Genomic DNA, 20035 nt, shown 5'->3' on the forward strand with positions numbered 1-20035 from the left:
CAGTCCTATCCACCAGGGAAAGGCACCTCTGCCCTCTCCTACCTGTGCCCTACCATAGAAATAGCTTGCTATGGATGTTTAGGATTGTCCATTTAATCATCTGATGAATACATATGACCTCAAAACTGAAGGGAAGAGAGAAAGAGAATTACATATCTTTTTTATAAATTTCTCTTGCTTGCCTGACCTCCCAAGATGTAATTTTAGTTCCTCACCAGTGGGTAAGCAAGTGGTTGCTTGCATTCCTGCAATTTCAAGACTAGGAAGCCACTCTGCTGCCTGCACTGCTAGTCTTACTTCTGTAAATCTGTTGTGGGAGGATGAGTCTACAGTCCACCTGGGCTGTGGTTAGTGAGCAGAAGAGGGACCCAGACTCAGACAGGACATTTCTCTTTTCAAACAGGGTGTTCTTGCATAAGAAAGTTGAAAACAGAAAGGATCCCTACTTAGTGGGACGGAACAGTGCATGTTCCTGAGAAACAGAACACCTGTCTGTCTGTTGTTCTTGTGTGGTAGCAGCTTTCCCAAGAGTGCCTCTTCATAATAGGCAGAGGCATGCCAATGTTCTGGAAATGTGGGTGGTCCGTGGAAATAACCCATCTCAAATGAGGTTACTTAATTTGGAAACTCCACAGTAGTGAAACTCTTTGTTGATAAATTGGGCAATTCAGTCAAGTAAAGGGACTAACATGCTTCAATAAGTTGACAACCCTGCAATTTTACTTTGTTATGTATGCCCCCACAATCCTCTTCCATTATGTGTATAATTATGCACAGGAAATCATGATCAACTCAAGTATACCAATTTTGTGAAACGTTACATACATCTGCCATGCTTACCCTTGTATCATAGCAGAGACCTGTTGCCACAAATTCCTGTGATTTTAGAGTCTCCCGTTGCCAACGCAGTTTAAAGTTTCGTGTATCAACTTCCTTGAGGGCACTAAATAGTGCTTTTCTCAGGAGCAGGTCAACATCTTGGACACCCCACATGTACTGGGATGCAGCATGCATGAGGCAATTTCCATCACCTACAGAGGAATTGAAAAATTATTTAATAATAAAATAAACGTTAATAAATGCAGACTGGATTGTGTATATACTTTGATTCAGATTCTTCAAAATTAAGAATCCAGTGCCGTGCATACTGTTTTGGCAATGCTTTGGTAGTTCCTCTGATTCAAGCCCTGGATTTTTATTTTTATTTTTTTTGCCAAGGAAATAACTTCCAATCAATTGCTGAGGGTTGACATGATTAACCTGAGAGTTAGATTATTCACCCCAGAGGAGTTACAGAAAAAAGGAAATAAAAACCAATTTATAAGAAATTGTTATAAATAAATTAGGTATCAGGAATATTGTCACCAAAACGAAAGGTTATTTTTGTTTCTGATAAGTAATCTATTCAGAATCTTTTCACGTTTGTCATTCCTATATATAACACACAAAAGTATCTAGCCCTTGTGGGAAATGCCCACAACAATATTGCAGTGAATACCCTAGTAATGGTTCACCAAAACATCATGGCATTTTCTATCCAGGAAGAAAGCACTCTAATGCTGAATACTTCCTAATGCCAGCCTTGTTGGCGAGGGGATTCCTTAAACAAGATTCTGAAACATATTGCCTGGGATTGTTTGAAGGTAACACAAATGGGGAGAATTACTGCGGTAAGATAGAAGCCTTGCCTTAAACTTTGCAGAAGGCACACAACAACAGCTGCAACAACAGTAGGAAAACAATACTTTATCTTTTGGTAAGAAATTAGGAACCTCTTTTCTTTCTTGGCAAAGAAGTTGCCATGAAGGGATGGACTCCATCTACTGCTCCTATTTGTTTCAGCAAAAAGGGAAGGAACTAAAGATCATGTATTGTATATTATTTAAATATATGTATGCAAGACTTTGGTGCAAACATTTTCATGAGAATATATACAATAAGGCAGTGGCAGTCAGGGGAAGAATTTTATCCTGTTCATATGTTCACCTTCCAAAGGTCCAACAAAGTAAAGGTCTTTTTTTCATGAGGTGGGGTGGAATTTTCCCATTGAAACTTTTCCATGAAAAGGGCACTGCCAACTATGGGTAAAAATCTTTTCCTGGTTTATTGCATTCTTGTATTCAGTAAGGAAAGAGCCAGCATGGTAGTGGTTTGAGTTTTGGATTAGGACATTGCAAAATCACAGAATTCTACTGGGTGATCTTAGGCAAGTCATAGTCTCTGAGCCTCAAAAGAAGAGAAGAACAAATTGCCTCTACACACATTATACCAAGAAGACACTGTGATTTCATGCCTTAGGGTTGCCATAAGTCAAAATGACTTAAAGGCACACAGCAACAACAAAGAAAAATATCAAAAATTATCTCTGCACTAACTGAGATGATGAGAGTTTTATACAATTTTCAGGAGTTTTCTGTGAAAAAGTCACAAATGATAGACAAAATCTTAAGAATCTTTGCATCCCATTGTCTGTGCAAAAAACATTGTTTGACACGTAAATACCCCCCCCCAACCCTGCACAAAATTATTTTTACACCATGTTTTTCACAAAAAGTCCTGAGATGTCAAAATCTAAATATTTTCTATAGGGGAGGTATTCACTGCTAAGTTCTTTTCTTTTCAATACAGCAAATCTGAAAACATATTTACAGTAGTAATGTATATTGGGTTTTTCCTCATGTAATCTTAACACACACACACACACACACTCTTAAACGCAAGTCTAATGCCATTCACCGAAGGACTGATTTACAGTCCCCAGGCTTAGCAAAAGATACATTTATGGCATAAAACTAGGACAATAATTACATCCTGTAAAAATTTTCCCTTCGCGAAATCTAGAGCAAAGATAAGAAGTTTTTTTTCCTCCTGTGTGTGCTTACTTTCAGTTCTTTATTGAGAACCACGAGCCCAAAATTCCCTAAGCAACACTTGGAATTCCCCAGTACAAAGCTATTCGACTTGCAATTGAGTAACAGCTATTGTACTTCTTGTTCTGAGGTATAGACATTTGAACTGTGAAGTACATACTGGACTTTCCAAGTGGGTGTGGTTAGGGTAAACTGGAATGCCTACTCATTAGACTAACGAAATTGCTACTCAGGAGAGGTTGGAATCTTTTAAAATTATTGTTTCCTTGAAACTTTTTGTTTTTAAAACCCAATAACTACATTCCTTCCTAATGTCCTCAAACATACATAAGATGTGTGCATGACCCTGAATTCCACTACAGCATGTAAGTTTTTGCCCCCTCCAAGATTTCTTTAAAACTTTAAAAATTTAAAGATTCATTAAATAAATGAACAGATAAATGATTTATTTCTTGACTTTCAAAATGGATAGAGATTATAAGATGCCCTGACATCCTCCGGGGTTTTGTTCAACGATCTTCTGTAGATACCAAAATCCATGGATGCTTAAGTCCCATTAAATACAATGGCACAATAAAATCATGTTCCTTATATAAAACGGCAAAATCAAGATTTGTTTAAAATATTTATTTTTTGGAACATTTTCAATCTGTGGATGGTTGAATCCATGATTTTAAAAAAAATGGATAAGGAGGGTCAACTGTACAGCCAAATTTTGTTTTGTTGGCTATGCACAAATTGCTTCTAAATGTTTGTTTACTAGTATATTTGGCCTTCTGCAGCCACAGGTTCTGCATCCACGGATAGCTTGAAAATATTCAAAAAGATAGATTTTGCCATTTTATATAAGGGCCACCATTTTACTGCGCCATTGTATATCATAGGACTTGAATATCTGTGGATCTGCAGGGAATCCTGGAACCAAATCCCACTGTATCTACACCACAAATTGTCTTTTCATGGGTACTCAGAATGCTTCATATCAGAGGAGAGCAAAGCAGAGCCCTCAAGATGTTTTTAGACAACAATTTCCAGGAGCTCCAGCCAGCACAGCCAATGGTGAGGAATTGCAGTCCAACAGCTCTCTTCACATGCATCTAGAATTCTCCCATACACTGCATTCTCCCTGTCCTTTCCCAAGGCCTCCAGATCCAACTGCTCCATATGTGCCACAACATGGCCATCCACTGCCACTTATGTGAAGAAGCCTCAAGAGATCTGGAGAAAGAGAAAGATTCACCACAATGCCAATAGTAACCTCTCCCAACTGGGTGCTCCCAGATGGATTGGATAAGCATTTGCACCATTCCCTTACTGGTTGAGGATATTGGGAGTTCTAGTGTAATCCATCTGGAGGGTGCCTGACTGGGGAAGATAGGCCGCTTGAAAATCCTTTCTATGTTCACCATGTTGCATGCACAGAAGTGGAAAAAAAGGATGACTCATGCAGTTTATTTTGCAAATTTTCTATTCTACTTTTGGGGAAAAAAAAACCCTCAAATGAAATATAAGTTCTAAAATGACCTGGGGTGGGGGTGGGGTGACACTGAGGCTAAGAACCATGTAGTCCAAGAGGACTCCATGAAAGCCATCCATGGATTCAGTAACATAGAAGGAAACATATATACAGTAACAGTGGCTTCTGAAAGTTTGACCAAGTCAGCCAAAGGAAAGAACAAAATGTAGCACATTTGCCCCGTACAAACACAATTTGTTGGTTCTAACCTTTGACTGAAAAGTGAGGCCTTCTTAACTACTTGTACTGCAATCTCAAAACCTGCTGCTGACCACAAGTGATCCATCCATTCATGAGAGGTCATGGCACACTGTTTGAGATGTAATGGTATACATGTGTGTACATATGCTTCTTTTCGCTTCCTCTTGCACCACTGCGCATGATGATTTATTTTATTTTATTTATTCATGTCCATGCTGATTACACACAATGAGTAAGTTTAGCATAATTTGGAAGAAAGGTGATGCATGCATTATGTAAAGGAAGCAGTACTTGTTGGTCGCTACAGACATTACAGGAAGTACCCAAATGAGGATATGTGAGCAATGAACAGAACTTCTTTCTATACTTCTGATGTTACAACTGAAGCAGCATTGCACATGGTGCATTCCTGATGTGCACTTAGCTTATGTTTCTTCTTGCAGAAATGGGCTAATAGTAGCTTCAATTGGACTCTCTTTATTACATAGGAAATGTGACCCAGTGTTTCAAAACAAACTATACAGCTGAGAACAACTAGGCATAGGAGGGCTCTAGTGAAGGTATCTGTCAATACACTGTAAAGAGGTTTATCATTAAGAAGATACCAACTAATATTCCTAGCATTGACATGTTACTCTTTGGAACTACATCTCCCATAATCTCCACCTAACAAGGCCAGTGGCTATTGCCTAATACGCTCAAACGTGAGGTCAATTTAGAGCAAAGAATAATAATAAAAAATTGTTAACCCCTGGTAGACCCGGGGGGGGGGGGGGACGACACAAAAATGTTGGTGGGTTGCATGTGGCCTGTGGGCTGCAGTTTGGCCACCCCTGGCTTAAGTCAAAAATAGATTGATGCACTTATGTAAGTATCTATCACATAATGATCATTTCATGATTACCACCATGGCGAATGGTTTAAAGCAGTCTTGATATGATGTTCATAAATTATGCATGGGTCACTGTCTCTTAGGCTCATTTTAAAAAAATACACCAGTTTCCAGAAAGACAGCCAGCATTGTATTATTTTATTTTTATTTATTTTATTTACGGATCTCTTCCGGCAGGCCTTTCCTGAATAGGAAAACCCCGGCCACAGAAATGGAGTTATTCACACTCTTGTCCTCGCCCATTTGGAAAGACATGGTTGTTAACTTTAGGATATTTTAAATATGATCTGTTTAACACATTATTTTAATTATTGCTTGTTTAATTGTTATTTTAGGGGGGAGGGTATTGTGGGTGTATATACTTGAAGTATTGTTGTTGAATTTTTATTTAAGCCTCTCTGATTGTGTATAACAGAGAAGTGGGATAGAAATAATAATAATAATAATAACAACAACAATAATAATAATTGTGCTCCAAAATGAATAAATAAAGCATGGTGGTGTAAACATCTGACTAAAGGTTGAGTCTGTTTTATCTGAAATGCATGGGATCAGAAGGGTCCTGTTTTTCAGATGTTTTTTTAATTTTTAATTTTATTTTATTTTTTATTTTTGCATTTTGGAATACTTCCATTTGCATTTATGCATGTAACAAGATATTTTGGAGATGGGAACCAAAGTTTAAACACAAAATACACATAGTCCAAAGGCAATTTTATACAATATTTAAAAAATAATTTTGTGCATGAAACAAACTTTATGTGCATTGAAAGCAAAGTTTTGGTTTTTGGAGTATTTCTTATTTTGGGATTCTGGATCGGGGGACTCAACCCTTATCTTAAATAATTAAGCATTTGTGTGAAAAAAAGAGCTAACATTAAGAACCTATTAGTTCAATCTCCTCATTAAATTAAGACAACTTGGATTGTACAAAGTGACATTATAAGAAATGATGGAAGAAATGCAGTCTCACCATAATGGACACTAACACTTCTATCTGGAAGAGCATAACACTGGGAATGATGTTTACTTATATAACCCCTTTGATTATTATAATATACTGAGCTCAGGTGAATATTTTGTTGTTGTTGTATGCCTTCAAGTCGTTTCCAATTTATGTTGACCCTAATGCTAATCTATCATGAGGTTTTCTTGGCAAGATTTGTTCAGAGAAGGTTTGATATTGCTTTCCTCTGAGGCTGAGGGCATGTGACTTGCCCAAGATCACACAGTGTGTAAACTTTTGTTTTTGCTTAGAACATCACTGTAGACATGAGTGTCTGTAAATGTGACCTACAACACATGAGAGCCAAACATTCAAACACTAGATTTCTAGTATAGAGATCTGTTAAATTTAATATGATTCGGGCCATCAGGTACACAATTCAACTTTTTTAAAAAAGAGGAGGAGGAATAAAAATAGCAATGATAACTAAGCAGGATTAACTCACTAGTTTAATAAATAAGGCAAATCATATTATTTTGTCCTGCCAGGAAAAAAAATAATAAAAGACGTCTGACTCACCATTTGTCTTCAATGGCATAAGTTTTTTAACTTCTCGACACCAGTTCAGCTTCCGCTGACGTTCTAGGGAGGTCTGGGTTGTTTGATCAATAAGAGCTTTTTGAAGAAGCCCTTGGAACTGTGGACAAAACTGACACATTCTAAACATCTCTATGGTATATCTATGCATTGTCTTGAAATGATGGATTATCCCATTGGTACACTTGACGAGGTCTTCAGGCATTCTCTCCCTTATCTTCACAGCCTTCAACATGTTGCTCAAGTATAAAGCTTGAGGAATAACTTGTGAACCAGCCATTTTGTTAGAAGAAACCTAAGAAAAGAAACATCAGTAAAACAAGGTGAGAAACATTCCTCTTCAAATATGACACAGTACGTTTTATTTATGGTTTACTTTGCAGGAATTAGTTTTGCCAAGTCAAGAGCTCTTTCCAATAGGAGTAAAGCAAACTTCCAGCAACATCTGAGATATCAATGTTTTATAAATTATCAATTTATATGTCTGATTTACAAATTGTAAGCCACTCTGATAGCCTTGGCTGAAGAGCGGGGTATAAATAAATAAATAATAATAATAATAATAATAATAATAATTATTATATTGGCCTGTGTTATAAATGGGAAGCAAAGAGGCACCTGCTACTGGAAAAGAAATCTGCACCCAAGAAGTGTCCTTCAGATTACTGCAGCATGCCAGTTCACAAGGTGTGTGATGAACAGTGCAGAATTGGAGACCCAAGATTACTCAGCTGGGTTATTTAGACTACAAAGAATTCCCTCTTATCTTAGAATTTCCCCCCATGCATTTTTCCATTCTATAATTCCCTTATGATCAGACTGACTAGTGACTTGGGGATTTTTCTCTTTCTCTTTGCAAGAGGCAAATGGTACGGCTTGTTTTTTTTTTTAAACTATGTTTAATTAAAACAGGCAGTGTAAGACTACTCAAAGCATGGTCTGGGTAACATGGGTAATAAAGTTCGAATTCCCACTCTGCCATGCAAACCTGTTGGTTGACCTTACACAAGTCACACTTTCCGAGCCACAGACAAAGCCACTGAACAAGCCTTGCCAGGAAAACCCCATGATATGGTTAAAATCTCATGCTTGCTCCCTGTAGCTCTCAAAACAGAACAGAGAATGTGTCTAAAACAGAGATGAAGAATGTGTGGTGCTCCAGATGTTGCTGGACTGCATCCCAGGCTCTCTTGGAAGCACTGCCAACAATGAAGGATGATGGGGCTTGAAGTCCAACAATATCTAGATGGTCACACTTTCTTCATCCCTGCTGGAAAAAGATGGGTTGTTTTTTCTGTCTCTTCCCCAACCTCCATTTTGTTATCTCTTCTCCTACTCACTTGAACTGAGCTCCCCTCCCCCCCGGAAAGATTAAAAGCAGCAAGATTATATGTAATGAATAAAGTATTTCCTTAATTTACGTCTGTTCTGAGTAAGGAATGACACAAGGACTTTTAAAAAATCATACACTCAAACAGGATCTAAAGAATAACGGAACAGAAGGCAGGTGAAAATGGGGACTGCTTGTCTTAAAAACTAAAAATATCAAAAATATCAGTGTTGCAAATTGCTAAACCAAAACAAACAAACTCTGGTAAAACAAACACAAATTGATCCCTAATAATACATTGCAATCCAGTTCTAAACATATCAGTAAGGCAGGTTTCACCTACAGGAGAAAAAATCCGATTAATTATGGGTGGAATGGAAGAGAGAAACCTATATGATCAATAAGCTTTGATTACAGCATGATAAAATAGGCACAATCCATCTAAAGCTAATCTCTGGGTCCCCAATGACTTCACTGGAAAAGTTAAGCATGTGACAACCAGAGTACAAATGCTTAACATTAATTTCAAGGTTGGAAAACCCTTTGCGGTTTTCAAAAATATTAATATTTATTAAAATTCTTACTCTATTAGTAGTAAGAATATTTAAAAACCCCACAATAATTTAAGATAGGTGTCTGATTCTGCAAGTACATAATACAAAAAGTCAATTTTGAGTCAGTGGGAAACTTTGTGTGAATAAGAAATGATTACATCAATAGCACACATGTATGCTTAAGCCTACAACTGGTTGTTTCCAGTGTTAAGTAATAATAGACTATCCAATGTAGCAAATTCAATCAGAAAGCAGATTAAAGTTCCTATTCTGCCAAGAGACATCTCTTCTCCTTACAGCAATTTGTTCCATACATGGGAACAGATGGCTAAAGGGAGAGAACAGGCTGGCCCAGCTCCATCAGGGCTAGCCTGAAGAAAGAGGCTCCTCCCTTCTTAACTGTCATCCTTCGGCATATGAGGGAGAGAACAGGCTGGCCCAGCTCCATCAGGGCTAGCCTGAAGAAAGAGGCTCCTCCCTTCTTAACTGTCATCCTTCGGCATATGAGGGAGAGAATAGGCTGGCCCAGCTCCACCAGGGCTAGCCTGAAGAAGAAGAGCCCTCCCTCCAATCCATCTGCCTTGGTCCAGGCCTCAGAGGGAGAGAAGAACTGCTGGACCTGATCCCCTCCCCCCCTCACCATTCCCTTCTCCTTTTTAGATTGTAAGCCTGAGGGCAGGGAACCGTCTATTATCCCCTCTGTTGTAAGCCGCCCGGATTCCCAGTGATTGGACGGCATATAAATAAATCCTATTATTATTTTTATTATTATTAAACCAGAAGGTATCAAACAAGCCACAGGGCCTAAATAACTTGAAGGCACCAGATCCCTTCTGATCTTGGGAGCTAAGCAAGGTCAGCCCTACTTGGATAGGAGACTGTCAACAAATATCAGGTGTTGTAGGCTGCATTTCATAGGAAGGATCTAGCAAAAACATCTGTGTATTCCTTGATTAAGAAAACCGTATGAAATTCATGGGCTCTCCATAAATCAACAGGCAATTTGAAGACGTGCACACACATGAGCACGCACGCACGCACGCACACACACACACACACACACACACACACAAAAAATACAGGTCATCCTTATTCAAGAGTAAGTCCCGCTAATTTCAGAAGAGTATGCTTATGTTTTCAGCAAGTGAATTTTATTATTTTGCAGTCCATCTGTGTATGTAAATCTCATAATCAAGAATGCTCTAAAAACCATTGCTTTTATATTATTTGCCAAATCATCCTTTGAGAAGAATATGAAAATACAAAATATTTGTTGTTTTCAAGCTTTTTCTTCCAACCACACCAAGACAGAGCAGGGCTAGTATTGGCCAGTTTTCAGTCTCTCAACTAGCCATTCTAGGAGTGCTTCCAGAGGAACATGTTGTTCATATTAACCAGGGCAGGGCCCATACTTCCCTGTTAAAAGAGCTCCACTGGATGCCAGTTTGTTTCCAGGGGCAATTTAAAGTGCTGGTTATAACCTATAAACCTCTTTATGGCCCAGGACCAGGCTACTTGGCAGACCTTATCTTCCTATATGAGGATGCCCAGGCCCTAAGATGCTCCTCTTTCAGTCCTGCTGGTGTTGCAAGCATGGTTGGTGGGGATGTGAGAGAAAACCCTCTGAAATTCCCGTCCCCAGGAAGCCTTCTTGTTTTTCCATTGGCAGACAAAACACTTTTTATTTGATGAGCTTTTAGAACAGAAAGTTTTAAAATAATGGACAAGTGTGCTGTACTGTTCCTAGGCTGTATTGTTTCAATTGCTTTTTATTTTTTAATGGTGTTTTATCTTTTCAAGTGTACTTCTAAATCATTTAATATTGGCAATAGTTTAATGCACTCTAACGTTCATACTTTTTTTTGTTTTCAAGTTTAAATACCAAATTTACTTGAGTTCCAATTTTCAGAAAAAGGCAGAACAGACATAAACAAACAAACAAACAAAAGCAGCAATAGGGGTTGCTATAATAATTTAATTTGTTTTATTTATATACTGCTATTCCAAAGATCATAGCGGTGAACAGCAAGTAAGCTAATTAGCAAGTAAGCTAATTTCCCCCCAACAGTCTGGGTACTCATTTTAGTGACCTCGGAAGGATGCAAGCCTGAGTCAAGCTTGGGCCCTTTTGCTGGTCTTGAACTCGCAACCTTGTGGTTTCGAGTGAATGGCTGCAGTACAGGCATTTACCCACTGCGCCACCAGGGCTCCTGAACAGCACACGGGCAGGACAGCTGTCAACCCTAGTTCTAACACATTGTGATGCCTCCCCACAACTTTCACAGATATCCAAGGAGAGATAAACAGGAAAATTATTAATCTGGTCATTCATTGTATTTCCTGCTATTGTTTTTTTTTAAATGGAGAGAGGAGAAGAGTAGAGTGATTTTATGCATGCCTACTCAGGAAAATTTCACAGAGTTCAATGGGGTTTATTGCTGCTGTGTGCCTTAAGTTGTAAGGCAAGCCTATTGCAGGGTTTCTTGGCAATGTGTGTTCAGAAGTGGTTTGCTTTTGCCTACCTCTGAGCCAAAGAAAGGATCACTTGCCAAAGGTCACTCAGTGGGTTTCCATGGCCGAGCGGGGATTCAAACCCTGGTCTCCAGAGTTGTAGTTCAACGCTCAGAGTTACTCCTGGTAATTTTCTTAATGCAGCAAATTTATATCTTCATCTGCTCCCCTCTTTAACAACTGTATAATTTCTTGAACTGAACTGTACTAAAGATGTAAGGCTGAAATTTTATGCCAACGTATGCAAGGTCTTGACCCTATTGCTCAAGAATACTTCCTCAAATGTATCTCCATTCATTGTGCAAAATGAAGTTCCGCCTTTTAATAACTATTCACATCATGTTTACTTTTTCATGTATACCATATAGCCAGATCCCAGAGATATTACAGATTTCCCAGATGGAATGTGACTTCTGTCCAAGGGTTTATTCACACTATATATTGCACTATGGTTCCACTTTAATTTCCACGGTGCCCTTCAACGGAATCCTAGGATTTGATAGGGAGAAGTACTTAGAATTCTCAGCCAAAGAGTTCCCCAAAATTACAAACCTCAGGATTCACAGTAGGTTGCCATAACAGTTAAACTAAAGTGCTAGAACTGTGCAGTGTAAAAAGAATCCTATTAAATGTGTCTAAGAGGTGTAGGAAAATGGCCTCCAAGCACTATTTTCTAAAGTGGAGCTGTTGTTGTTGCTGTTGTTGTGTGCCTTCAAATTGTTTCCAATTTATAGTGACCCTAAGGTGAACCTATCATGAGGTTGTGTTTTTTTTTTTTTTTGGAAGATTTTTTCAGAGGAGTGTTTGCTACTGCCTTCCTCTGAGGCTGAGAGCATGTGACTTGTCCAATGGCACTCAGTGGGTTTTATGACCAAGCCGGGAATTGAACACTATCCTAATCCTAATCCAACACTCAAATCACTATGCCATAAACAGCTATAGCTGCAGCTTATTCTCTTCATGTACGTGTGTGAGACACTGTCAGGACTCCTTTCCACTGTGCCATTTCCATTCTCATGCTGCAAAAAACCTCTGGAGGAAAGCAGCTTGTAAATGACCAGATGCCTATTTCTATAATGCTGGAAATTCTCCAGCATGTTTACCTGAGACCCAGCTTGCCAAACAACTCCTGAGGAGTACTGGGCCATGCATTTTGCATGCAAAGGATTCCAAGTTCAGTTACAGGGCTATCTCAGGGACGTAGTCAAGGGGGGGGGGGGTTCTTGGGGTCTGGACCCCCCCCTTCCATTAGAAAAATGAATGGTGTGTGCTGCTGCGCTGCCGCACTCAAGCCTCATTATAATGGTGGCACTTAGTCTGGACCCTCCCTTCCCAAAATCCTAGCTACGTCTTGTCAGAGATGATGGGAGTTGTTGCTCTACACCTCAGGCTGTAACTCACCACCTTGTTAATGAAGCTGAGCTGACCAGCTTTGGTCAGTGGTTATTGCTTTCTCCCAAAGCAGCAGAGTTTTCTGAGAATAGGCTGAAGACCCTGACAATCTTCTCCAAGCCTTCTCACTCTTCTTCTTCAGATGTCTCCAAACACCATCAGGATTCTGCTGGTTCTTGTACCTTCACTCAAGACACCAACACAACTCAGTAGTCTTAGATAAAAGATCTACTTTATTCTACTATATACAGTTACTATCTCTATATGCCCAACAATCCACAATATCTCTACACTCTACCAATACTCCACAACTACCCACAAGTTACATTAGCAAAACCGGCAATTATTATAGCAAATGTTTGTTACCACCCACTAGACTATTACCACCCAGTGGATGTGTACATTCACAATGATTGGTTGACTTTTGTTCATCCCATACTCAAGTCCAACCCATGAACATCATCTGATCACCTTGTACATGTAACAAGTCTCAGGTGTTACCAATGTACATTCCTTAATTTTGTCCTTGGCTCCCAAGACTTCTAAATTATATCATCCTTTACACCTGTGTGATTTCTTAATTGTTCATGCTTAGTCATTCTGACTCTCACATACATATTTTATTTCTATAACTGCATGTCCCATGTTGCATTTCCTTGACACGTCTCTGGCTATCTCCAGGTCAAATTACGGTAAGAATGAACTGGGAGAGCCACTGCTGGTGAGCGCATCCCAGCCTACCCCAAACTGGTGCCCTCCAGATTCTTCAGACTTCATCTCCAATTATCCTGAGTCAACATGGATACAATACTTCCAGGGCATGAAGGGGAAGAGGGCTGGCACACAACACTGAGCTACACAGACTCAACTAATGATTCCCCTATCTGACCACTGTTCAAGCCATTTTCCTTTGTGGAATACAGCAGCCTCCATTTTCAACCCTTGCTCTGTACAAGAAATAGTTTTTTCTCCCTGCCTGGGACCATCCCCAACACAAACATCTGGAAACCCATTCACATGTCTGTTTTGGCCCATCAACCAGACCTAGGTAGTGGACAAACGGAGCCTGAAGGCCAAATGCTCCATCAGCTATTTTTATGCCTCCCACCAGGGTTCCCACAGCTGTGTTGGTGGTAGCATTTCCATTTCCTCATATGTAAACAAGTCACATGTGGGAGGTGTACGCTCGCCACTTGTTTGTAAGGAGAATTGGGCTTCCAGAACACCCTAGAAGACTTTCTTATCTTAAAAATGAATCCCCTATAACACACACTATGTAAGTGTAAACAATTCAACTTTAGAAGCAATGAGGATGAGGTACAGCCTCTGGAAGGTGGGGGTCACACACAGCCCACTCAGGGTGACCAGATGCTGTAACTAGACAAAGGCACTGCAAAATGTAAGGCACTCAAGAAAAACATAGGACATTAACAAATAAAGGCTAAAAACACTTGTAGAAATATAAATTCATGCTGCTTAGTCATGCTCAAAATGGAGGATATTTTGGAATTCCTCTTGGGCAGAAGGTTGAAATGGAGGACAGGTCCTGCAAAAGGAGGGCGTCTGGCCACCTTGAGCCCACTAGTCCTGTTAGGCAGTCACTCCAGACAGCTATTGAATATCATGAAGTCATGGCAAAATAGTTATTCAATGTATTAATAGTACAGTTGGTCCTCCTTATCCACAGATTCAAGTATCCATGGATTCTATTATCCACAGTTTGAAAATATTAAAATATATATTTATCAATTCCAAACAGCAACACATGATTTTGCCATTTTATATAAGGGGCACCATTTTACTATCTATTGTTTTTAATGGGACCTGAACATCCATGGATTTTGGTAGCGATAGGGTGTCGTGGAACAAAACCCCGGTGGATACTAAGGGCCCATTGTATTGCATTTTTATTACAGAAACAGGAAGGTATTTGTAGGATGTTTTTGCCTTAGGTGCCTAAACAAGATTGGTTTTGGATAACAGATGTCCTAATTTGAGGAGTTGGCATTGCTCTTCTCCCTGAAAAATCTAATGCCTAGTACTGGCCTTGCCACCATCTGAGACTCCCTGGTGCACAGTATAATCTATAATTTGGATTACACTTTGAAGTCTCTTTAACAAAGCCTGACGATCATTAAAATAAGGCCTAAAGAAGGTATTAAAGATTAACCAACTGGAGTTAGAGGGACTGGCCATGGCTTTAAGTGACCCCAAACCTGACAGTCCAATTTCATGCATATTTACCCAAAAATCACACTGCATTTAGTGGGCTTGCTATCTTTAAGTGTCTTTAAGGATCACAATTGTTGACACTAGCACAATGTTCATTCTATGGTTTGTGCCCATATTTGTGGAAAAGTAGTCATTAAGTTTAAAAGAACTGTTGGATCTTTAAAATATTAGCGTAATGTATAGCACAGCGCAACATCCAAGTGTCTTATGCAAACCCCTGTTTTTAAAATAAGGGCAAATACTTATTTCACAAGCATTTGTATGAGCTGTCATGTAGTTATGTAACTTAATGCAACAAACAAGTATTACTTGTATATGTGTAATGCTTGCTGCAAGGTCTTATTTGTTCCCAGGGTTCAATCCCAGAATTTATTTTCTATGCTAACCCTCTGAAAGTAATAAAATATAATTCTGTTTCTCAGCATATATTGATTGGTTGGCCATAAAGAAGCAAAGACAATCAGTTTTTTCCCCACTCACTTCTCTTTTCCTGTCCTCTTATACTTCACAAAAAAGTAAGCACTGTAGTTTTGTACCTCAAAAGTCAAAGTAAGTGAGGCCATCACAATACAATAAATACAATACATCCTGGGTTGTTGTACTGTTTTAAAGTGTATGGTTTTTAAGTGTTTATCTTTTTAAATTATCTTCTATTTTTAAACAAATTATCTCTTTTAATATTGTAATAATTTAATTCTATTTTAATTCTCACTTTTGTAAGTGCTTAATTGTACTGTGCTTTTAAACCATAAGGTGCTTTGAGTCCCAATTTTGGGGAAAAAGCAGGATACAAGTAAGTGTAACAACAACAACAACAACAGTTGCAGCTAAATGTTGTTCTTGTTGGCTGCTGAAAATTAGCTACTTTTCCTTTATGGCTGATTAGGGATTCTGTGTGATTCAAATGCCTCTGCACATTGATATAAATAGAGGAAAGGCACCCAAACTATTTCTCTGTTGCACAACTTTGAATTTTAGAGAACCCAGATGCACTTCTCTCCTCATCCATTTCTACCCTCACTGCGCACTACACCAGTGCTATCCTAAGTTTCAGTCTTTCCCACTTGTGAAACTAGCAGATCAGTTGCAATCCTATATACACTTACTGTAGACTAGGGCCCAATAAATTTACGCTGCTGCGTCCACACTGTAGAAATGATCCAGGATGACACCACTTTAACTGCCATGGCTCAATGCTATGGAATCCTAGGATTTGTAGTCAGTTGTGGCACCAAAGCCACCAAGGAGAAGGCTAAATATCTCACAGAACTACAAATCCCAGAAATCTATAGCATTGAGCCATGGCAGTTAAAGCAATGTCAACCTGAATTATTTCTGCAGTGGGGATGCAACCTCAGTGGGGCTTAACTTTTGAGCAGACAGAGGACTGTGCTGTCAAAGGCTTATCTAAACTGGAGAAATAATCCAATTTGACACCACTTTCACTGCCATGGCTCAATGCTATGGAATAGTGGGAACTGTAGTTTGTTGGGGGCACCTCTGGTAACACTCTCTCAGTGTGCCAACAAACTACCATTCCCATGATTCCACAGCATTGAGCCTTGGCAGTTAAAGTGTTGTCAAACTGGATTATTTCCCCAGTGTGGAAGCAGCCGGTATGTCTATACTGCAGAAATAAGGCACTTTGGCACCACTTCCAGTGCTGTAGCGCCATCCTAGAGAATCTTGGGATTTGTAGTTTTGCAAGGTCTTTAGCCTTCTCTGCCAAAGAGTGCTGGTGCCACATTGTTCTGTGCCTCCAAGTCATTTCTGACTTATGGCGACTCTAAGGCAAAGCTATCACGGGGTTTTCTAAGCAAGTGTCTTCAGAAAGGGTTTGCCTTGGCCATCCTCCGAGGCTGAGAGAGTGTGACTGGAGCATGTTGACCCAGTGGGTTTAACATGGCCCAGCCATGATCCAAGCCCTGCTCCCCAGAGTTATTGCTGGTGCCTCACAAAATAAAATGAATCCCAGGATGTTGCAGGATCCTGTGCCATGACAGTTAAAGCGGTTTCAAACCGCATTACTCCTACACAGTGTAGACGAACCCTTTAAAGTCCAACACTCAGACCAATACTATTAGCTTTTGGAGGAGAACTTTACAAGTGGCCTAATACATCTGTTGCCAATATGCTGGCAGCCAGTTTGATGTAGCGGTTTGAGCATTGGGCCATGACTCTGGAGACCAGGGTTCAAATCCCAGCTGGGCCACACTGACCTTGGTCCAGTCACACTCAGCTTCAGAGGATGACTATGAGGGAATTAAAGGGATGTATTTTAACTGTACATTGTATTTTACACTATGTTTACTCGATGTTGTAAGCCGACTCGATCCTGCGGGAGAAGTGGCATATAATAATAATAATAATTATTATTATTATTATTATTATGACAAACCCTTTCTGAAGAAACATGCCCATAAAACTTCAGGATAGGGTCGCCACAAGTCAGAAATGGAGACCAGGGTTCGAATCCTGGCTGAGCCATTTTAACCTTGGTCCAGTCACACTCTCTCAGCCTCAGAAGATGCCTACAGTAAACCCATTTCTAAAGAAACATGCCCAGAAAACCCCATGAAAGGGGTTGCCACAAGTCAGAAATGGAGAACAGAGTTCGAATCCCATTTGGGCCACATTGACCTTAATAATAATAATAATAATAATTTATTTTTCTCCCTTTTTTGTTAATAAGCAATCAAAGTGGCTTACATCTAAAATCCATCCCCCCCCCCCCCCCACACATATATATATAGTATCCCCATTTCCCCCTGAAAAGAAAATTAAACACAGTTACATTTAAAAGTTAATAACAGATAAAGGCAAATAAAACAGTGGCTGAGCAGTATACAATACATGAACTAGCCACACTCTCTCAGCCTCAAAGGATGCCCATGTCAAACAGTTTCTGAAGAAACATGCCCAGAAAAACCCACATTAGGGTCACCACAAGTCAGAATGCAGACCAGGGTTCGAATCCTGGCAGGGAAATGTTAAACTTGGTCAAGTCACACTCTCTCAGCCTCAGAGGATACCCATGTCAACCCATTCCTGAAGAAAACATGCCCAGAATAGGGTTGCCACAAGTCAGAAAGAAGGCACACAACAACAACAACAACACAAGCTCATTTTACCCCAAACCCCAAAGAGAGGAAAGACTTACTCGTTTGTTCAGCTTGGAAAGCGAGGCAGGGGGGAAATAAATAAAGAAAGACGCCAACAGACCCTCCTCAATGGATGCCTCTCTGGGGAGTCATGCTAGCCCTAACCCCGGCTCCACGGAAGACGCGTGTCGCCCTTGCGTGTCGTGGGAGCGGGGCTATAGTAGTGTTGTCGTAACCAGCCCTCGGGGCGGGAAGGCTTTGGAGGACGGGCTTTCCTCCCTCGGCGGCGGTGGCTTCCTCCCTTCTTCACCCCCTTCCCTGTTTTACTAACGTGGAATATTTGAAGTAAAAGAAGAAAAGCCCAGGGTTGGGGATTTCCACACACACAAAGACACACACACACAACAGAGACAAGCGAGGGACTTTCCTGGCTGACATGTGACACTGTGGTTGTGGTTGTGTGATTATTATTTCCAACATGTGCCCTCCAGGTGGCGCTGTGGGAGCAGTGAGGCCTACTGCCATGGCAGACGCCGGGCTAGCAGTTTCGCGACTGTCCAGGTTTCCAGGAGGGCCTTTCCCCCCTCTTCCTCCTCCTCCTCCTCCGCGAGTGGGGCTCTCCCGCCTGAGTCAACCAGGGCCTCCCCCGCCATTATTCCTGCCACCACACTGAAGAAATAACCCACTCTCAGACCGCTTTAACTCCCCCCTGGGCCTGGCTCAGTGGTAAAGGATCATGGGAGTTGTAGTTTATTGGACAGGGACGAGAGGCTACTCTCAGGACAGAACAGGGAGAAACAGAATGGTTCCCAGTTGGTTCCCGATTGAGCTTCCATACATTGTGAAGTCAAAGGCTTTCACAGCCGGCATCCATAGTTTAGGAGTCAGACAAGGCTGCATCCTTTCATGCTACCTGTTCAGATTGTACGCTGACATATTGTAAGGAAAGCAGGCTTTTGGTCCACATTCCCACTTTTACAAATAACTTTGTGAACTGAACCAATGGATTGGTTTGGCAGCGGAGCATGGTTCACGCTGCATTTGCCCCGACTGCATTTTCTTGCTGCAAAATGAAATAAAATGACCCGCTCGTGGTTCACATTCAGGAATGAACCGGTTCAAAATGGGCCCACTTCAGCCGGCCAAATAGGGTTGCCATAAGTCAGGACCTCTAAACTGGGACAAATGTAGGACAAAGTAGGACAAGATTTTTCAAATGGAGGACACTTTTTGAAAAATGGAGGACACGCGAAAAAATTGCTGTTTTTTTAAAAAAATGTTAATATAAATGCATGTTTCTTAGGCATGATCAAAATGGAGGACATTTTGGCAATATTCCTAGACAGATGGCAGAAATGTACTTCCCCTTCTGTATGGTTTGAACACTTAATCATGACTCTGGAGATCAGGGTTTGAATGCAAACTCAGATATGAAATCCAGAGGGTGACCTTGGGCATGTCACACTGTCTCAACCTCACAGAAAGATGGCAAAGAGAAATCTTGCCAAGAAAAAACCCATTTTTGAATCCCCATTTCTGTGAGGCTGAGAGAGTGTGATATGAGTCCTGAACAACTTGAAAGCATGCAACAACACATACACACCACAGCCATCAAGTTATATAAACACACCACAGCCATAATCCACACACACAGATTTCTCCCCAATACACCTCTTGTAGGGTGACCAGTCCCCTGGGCCACAACCAGGCCTGCTCATCTGCTGGGCAGCCCTACTCTAGTCTAGACTCACACAGCTAGGTCTTTGACTAATAATAATAATAATAATAACAATCATGGAAGGCCCCTTTGCAAACTGACGTCGCAGAGCTAGGTCTTTGGGTGCTAATAATATTGCCCTCCCTTGCTCCCCCTTGTCCCCGCTTGCCCTCGCT

General features: G+C 40.4%; 1 protein-coding gene across 4 annotated transcripts in view; it reads right to left on the reverse strand.

Annotated features, from left to right (window-relative positions):
- The window catches only part of TNFAIP3 (TNF alpha induced protein 3), a 28991-nt gene extending 10227 nt beyond the window's left edge, over positions 1-18764 (reverse strand). Inside the window, exons 1-3 of one of the 4 annotated variants that reach the window (XM_089530291.1) lie at positions 18202-18764; positions 7005-7317; positions 841-1031 (exon numbers count right to left, since the gene is read on the reverse strand). In XM_089530291.1, the coding sequence (XP_089386417.1) occupies positions 841-1031; positions 7005-7302 (489 nt within the window). In that variant the 5' untranslated portion in view covers positions 7303-7317; positions 18202-18764. Of the gene's footprint in view, positions 1-840; positions 1032-7004; positions 7318-11428; positions 12759-12818; positions 13433-18201 lie in introns of those variants that run through there. The other 3 variants (XM_089530294.1, XM_089530292.1, XM_089530293.1) reach the window with 3 other exon arrangements.
- Positions 18765-20035: the final 1271 nt, after the last annotated feature.

The sequence above is a fragment of the Sceloporus occidentalis genome, unplaced genomic scaffold (assembly GCF_023333645.1).
Source record: "Sceloporus occidentalis isolate IW3139 unplaced genomic scaffold, rSceOcc1.0.p SCAF_6, whole genome shotgun sequence".
Taxonomy (NCBI): domain Eukaryota; kingdom Metazoa; phylum Chordata; class Lepidosauria; order Squamata; family Phrynosomatidae; genus Sceloporus; species Sceloporus occidentalis.